The 5146-nt window shown below is 38.5% G+C and overlaps 1 protein-coding gene across 1 annotated transcript; it reads right to left on the bottom strand.

The window, feature by feature from the left end:
- Positions 1-836: 836 nt before the first annotated feature.
- On the bottom strand, positions 837-2232 carry LOC107715166 (alpha-2 adrenergic receptor). Its single transcript, XM_016521226.1, has one exon. The coding sequence runs from the start codon at positions 1968-1970 to the stop codon at positions 837-839; it is 1134 nt and encodes a 377-aa protein (XP_016376712.1). The 5' UTR covers positions 1971-2232.
- Between the last annotated feature and the right edge of the window lie 2914 nt (positions 2233-5146).

Genomic DNA, 5146 nt, shown 5'->3' with positions numbered 1-5146 from the left:
AAAAACCTCAAATTAATGTAGATCTGTAATTTCCCAATGAGAAGAGAAATTATGATACAACAGTAAAACTGCAGTAACACGTGTGCTGCGGATGTGTGGGATGAATGATTTTTATTTTACACTCTGCCAGCAGTCATTCAAGCACTGTTGGTGGATCAATATCAATTTTTCTCTTACAGATTCTTATATTTGGCTGTCAGGCAGCTGTAGACCTCTCAGTTCGAGGCCCTGCTGGCCTGGTTCATAATCCAAGCATTGCATTCTGCTTGATGGAGCTGATGTGAGCTGTGCATTGCATTAATGCAGTTTAAGCATGCACTTTCACATAGATCTACATAGCACAGTGTTACTGTTTTGTTTTTCAAAAGGAAGTTTTGACTTTTCTTTAAACTTTTCTAGGCAGCATGTACCGTGCTGTTTTGTTTGTGAAGGGCTCTAGATCGTGATAACAGTGGATTCGTGAAAGCAGCATATTGCATCTCTTTTTCGATAGCGTTTTTAAGATAAAACCTCTTATGCAGCCACTCCTGCCTGAATGCAGGAATATTCTGTCTGACTTTAGATTAAGATACAAAACATGATGGATTGCAGTGTGCATGAATCAGATAATATGTCTTATTTTAGCTTTATCATTCTTGAATTAGAAACCAGCCTTCTTTGTGTGTTACCAACAAGTCATGTAGGTTTCAATAAGAGCTTTTAATAGAGTTATGGCAAAGGTGATTGAGCTTTTTTTCCCCAGCACATAGAGGGTCAGACGCTGAGACCCTCAAGCACTTGCAAAAGCTGCTTTCCCCCACAGATTGAAGAGCTGTAGATTGAAGAGAAATATAAGGTTAGTTATTTTTCTGTAAACCAATCCAAAAGAAGAGCTTGAAAAGCGCCTCGGGCGGCTCGCAGCTCTGCCCGCAGATGGCCTGGAGACTGTAAGTGAAGAAAAAAGGGAACCAGCAGAGGACAAACACCCCCATGACCACAGCCAGAACGAAGGTGAAGCGTTTCTCACGCATCTGAGCCACTTTGTTTTTCGACGCCACCGCGAGCTGTTTGCTGCTCTGCTCCTGACTGGAAACCCAGGAGATTCGGCAGGTCCTCTGAGGGCAGCAGCGCGCGCCGTCCACCCGCCTGCGCTTGGAGAAGCGCGAGCTCTTGGGTTTGTTGTCGGATGTCGCGCTCTCCTCCAGGTCGATATCATCCAGCTCCTCCTGTCTCTGGTTGCTTTCCGAGCTGTTGCTGCTCGGGGACTCCTTCTCAAACTTATCCTTCCTCACAAAGCAAGTCTCGGACTGGGAGGGCTGCCTCTCCAGCCCGTTCTTGGCCACGAACACTGTGGACGAACGCTGTTTGGCGACGCGGTAGATTTTGCAGTACACCGTGATCATGATGAACCCCGGCGCGAAAAACGACACCAGGCACGAGGAGAGGATGTACCAGGTTTCGTCGTTTATTAAACACTCCTTCTCGTTGTGCTTGGTCATGATGAGAGGTGGGAATGAGATGACGGCTGAGATGGCCCACACCACCGCGATCATGGACTTGATGCGCTTCGGGGTTCGTTTCAAGTTGTAGCTCACCGCTTTGGCGACGGACCAGTACCTGTCCAAACTGATGGCGCACAGATGCACGATGGACGACGTGCAGAACAAAACATCCAAAGCCAGGTAAAACGCGCACCAGGTGCTGCCGAAGAACCAGTATCCCATGATCTCGTTGGCGAGGGAGAACGGGATCACTAGCGTGGCCACGAGGATGTCCGCGCACGCGAGCGACACGAGGAAGAGGTTCTGTGGCGCGCGGAGAGCGCGGCTGGTCAGCACCGCCACGATGACCAGAACGTTCCCAACAATGGTGACCAGAATGATGACGGAAACCACGAGGATGATGAACGCGGCGGCCGTCTCCGTGTACGGCCACGAGGTGACGGTGATGTTGGCATCCTCCTTCGTTGCATTGGACTGAGTTACACCCATTCTGAGTCCATCTTTCTGACAGCCAGGTTAGTGCTTCCAGATTTCACGCGTTAGGTTGTGTCACCGACGCACTGAAACACTTGAGCTGTCAGTGCGCTCTGGTGACGAGATCTTCTCATGCTTGACTGGCAAGAGCTGTTCATCGTGCTCGCAAATACTCGTAAAATCCCAAACTGTTTCGATTCGAACAAACTGCCGCGCAGTCCAGAATTGTTGCGCTGCGCGCGCTCCGGAGAGGCTCAACGCAGCTCTCCACACACGCGCTCCACACCGGACTGAATGTGGAGACTTGTGAGCTCGAGCTGGAGATTATCACATGACGTCATGCTCTAGTCCAACCCATCGCTAAACACACACACATAGAGAGTATGTTGTGAATTTATATATTTTGCATGACAACTATAATCACAAAGAAATTCCAAAGCGTAATCCAAAATGTTACATTCATTTTTACTATAGAAATGGAACCGCTGCGTAAATCTTTAATACTCATTATTAACAAAAAGAGAGGACATTTTATGGAGTTTTTTTAACATTACACAGGGTTTCTGCAGGTTTCCTGAAGGTAAATGTAAAACTTTTTAAGAGCAAGTTAAGAAATTGAGCAATAAATTCAAGGGATGGCAATATGGTTTCTAAATGTAAATATCAAGGGAGCACAAAATGAGTTATTTTAGTAACACTTCAGAGTTTTAAAATACAATCTCTATCAATTTTTTGTTTTATTCATTTTACAAAAGGCTTGAGGCTTGAATAGCTCTGCTTTCAAGCACTAGAATTTGGAAATAACTTTTACTGTTCTGATCACACTGCAAAAAAGGCGATGTTTGTCTTCAGTATTTTTGTCTTGTTTTTTCAGTACAAAAATATACTTAAATCAAGATACATTTATTTGAGAAGCAAAATGTCACAAGATAATTAGTCTTGTTTTCTGAGAAACTGAGTTTAGTTCAATAAACAAGAACAATCATCTGCCAGTGGACTTAGAAAAAATGGTGTATTTTCAATTGTGTTGTTTCAATGTAACTGAAAACAAGTTTTCTTTCACAAATGACAGATATTTGTTGTTTTATGAATAAACCCACCTAATTTTTTCAGTTTCTGAAAACAAGACTTAATTTCCTAAGTTTGCATCTTAAGTAGGCTAAATGTTTCTTGATTTAAAGATGTTTAGATATTTAAAATGGGAAAACAAGACAAAAATACTGAGGAACATATTTGTTGGCAGTTTATGAAACATTTAATTCCATGACTTTATGAATTTAAGACTCTCTGTTCTGCTCTCTGCTCTGACCCATTTAGGGTTTTTATTCATGGAAGGGGAATTAAGATATTTTAAGTCCTTTTTAAGACCCACAGAAACCCTGAAAATAATGCCCTCTGCCCCCTAATTATTATGGATATTAAATTTGCTTTTGGAAAAAGGAAGATAATTATTATTTTCTCTTTTCTTTCTATTTAGAACATGTCATAGAATACACGGAGGAAGCGAAAGGGATAAACTTTACGTTTGTCAAAGCTTTCGGAGTTTGGACCTCTTGTAGTTTCTCTGCATCAGTGGTAACCTCATCCTCGGTGCTGTTGTCGTCCCATGTGATTTTTTTTTATGTTTGTTTTGATTTCTGGGTCATCCTATGAAACTGGTGCTATTTGTGTGTAAAAATAACTCGAACAATGACTGGCTGATGCAGCTTTGAATGTGTCAGTATAGACAACACAACAAAAATCCAGTGACTATTTTATTTTCCTGTTTTTTTTTTCTTTCACTTTCATCACGAGGAAGCCTTTTTTTTTTTTTGCCCTGTCTCTCTCCCTGAGTTTTCAGATTTAGCAAATTCTGATAAAAGCAAAATATATCTGTATTTTTAGATTTTAGTTTACGTAATGTATTGTTAAAAATACATTAGTTTGTGACTCAACCCAGTTGCATTATTTTTCTTTTATTTAAGTAATGAACTATTTTAAGTGGATATTTTTAGAAATATCAACTTTATATTCAATTTCCTAAGAGTTTTATGACCTTGAACACAAGACTTGTAATGTCATATTAAACTGTAAAACGGTCTGCTCTGGTACCTTTCCGAAGGCTATAATTTATTAAAAGGTTATTCATTTAGCTGAATGCAATGCATTAATACATGAAGGCAATAGGCCTATTTATCTGATTGAAAGCGTAAAATGTACTTTAACACCTTTTCAAACTGAAAAAGGCGAAATGACCTCTATTCTAAATCTAAACACTGACTGGCCTTTAAAATCAGGCCACAGTTCTGCTGAGCTCAGACATTTTATGACCTGAATAGAAAATAAAATTGTCCTGGTTATGAATACAATGGACAGTCTTTGATTAAATCTGAGTATTCAAACAAAACATAAGTGTTTTCACTGTACCTCTGTTATTCTTTCTAATTATAATGTTCATTTGCGCTTCATTATATTTTCACAATGCTTACATAAATGTGTTAACTCAGTTTTATACTGCTTTTGTTTTTCAATTGAATATTAATGCTCTTCTTGACATTATGTATAAATCAGTCTCGTCAGACTTACTCAGAAATAACAAAATCCATGGCATAATCAGACAGAAACAGATTTGCATTTTGAAAAGCATGCACAGAGTATCAAAAAACCAGTCAAGACTTGTCCAGGTCACATTTCACCACATAATCAAAAGAAATTAATAAAAAATGGTATTATGCTTATTATAGGCACGTTACGCCTATTTTTGACCATAAAGATGTTTTGCATTGACATGTTTTTCTTAGTTAAGCACATTTTTAGTGTGCATTACAGTAACAATTTATTTAATAACATCAAAAGAAAAATGCCCATATATTATTATTATTATTATCATTAATTTGGGAGAAAAATTTGCTTAACTGTCATGAAAGTCATGTCATAATGCAAGACATCTTAATGGTTTAAAAAGTATGTTTGTTTGCTATATACATGACAAATAATAATAATAATAATACTTTTAATTTATAACATTTTATATATTATTGTCTATTGTTATTATTATTATTATTGTTATATAAAATTGTTATACTTATTAATAAAATATTATTATTAATAATTATTGTTATCACTTTATATATATACATATATATATATATATATATACAGTTGTGGTCATAAGTTTACATACCCCTTGCAGAATATGCAAATATGTTAAT

The sequence above is a fragment of the Sinocyclocheilus rhinocerous genome, unplaced genomic scaffold (genome assembly GCF_001515625.1).
Source record: "Sinocyclocheilus rhinocerous isolate Xijiao unplaced genomic scaffold, SAMN03320098_v1.1 scaffold329, whole genome shotgun sequence".
Classification (NCBI taxonomy): Eukaryota; Metazoa; Chordata; class Actinopteri; order Cypriniformes; family Cyprinidae; genus Sinocyclocheilus; species Sinocyclocheilus rhinocerous.
The sequence above is the reverse complement of the archived record's forward strand: the minus strand, read 5'-3'. Positions and strand labels throughout refer to the sequence as shown.

What these genes read in the sequence shown, in the direction of transcription:
- LOC107715166 (XM_016521226.1), bottom strand. Translation starts at nt 1,970, where the DNA reads ATGGGTGTAACTCAGTCCAATGCAACGAAGGAGGATGCCAACATCACC.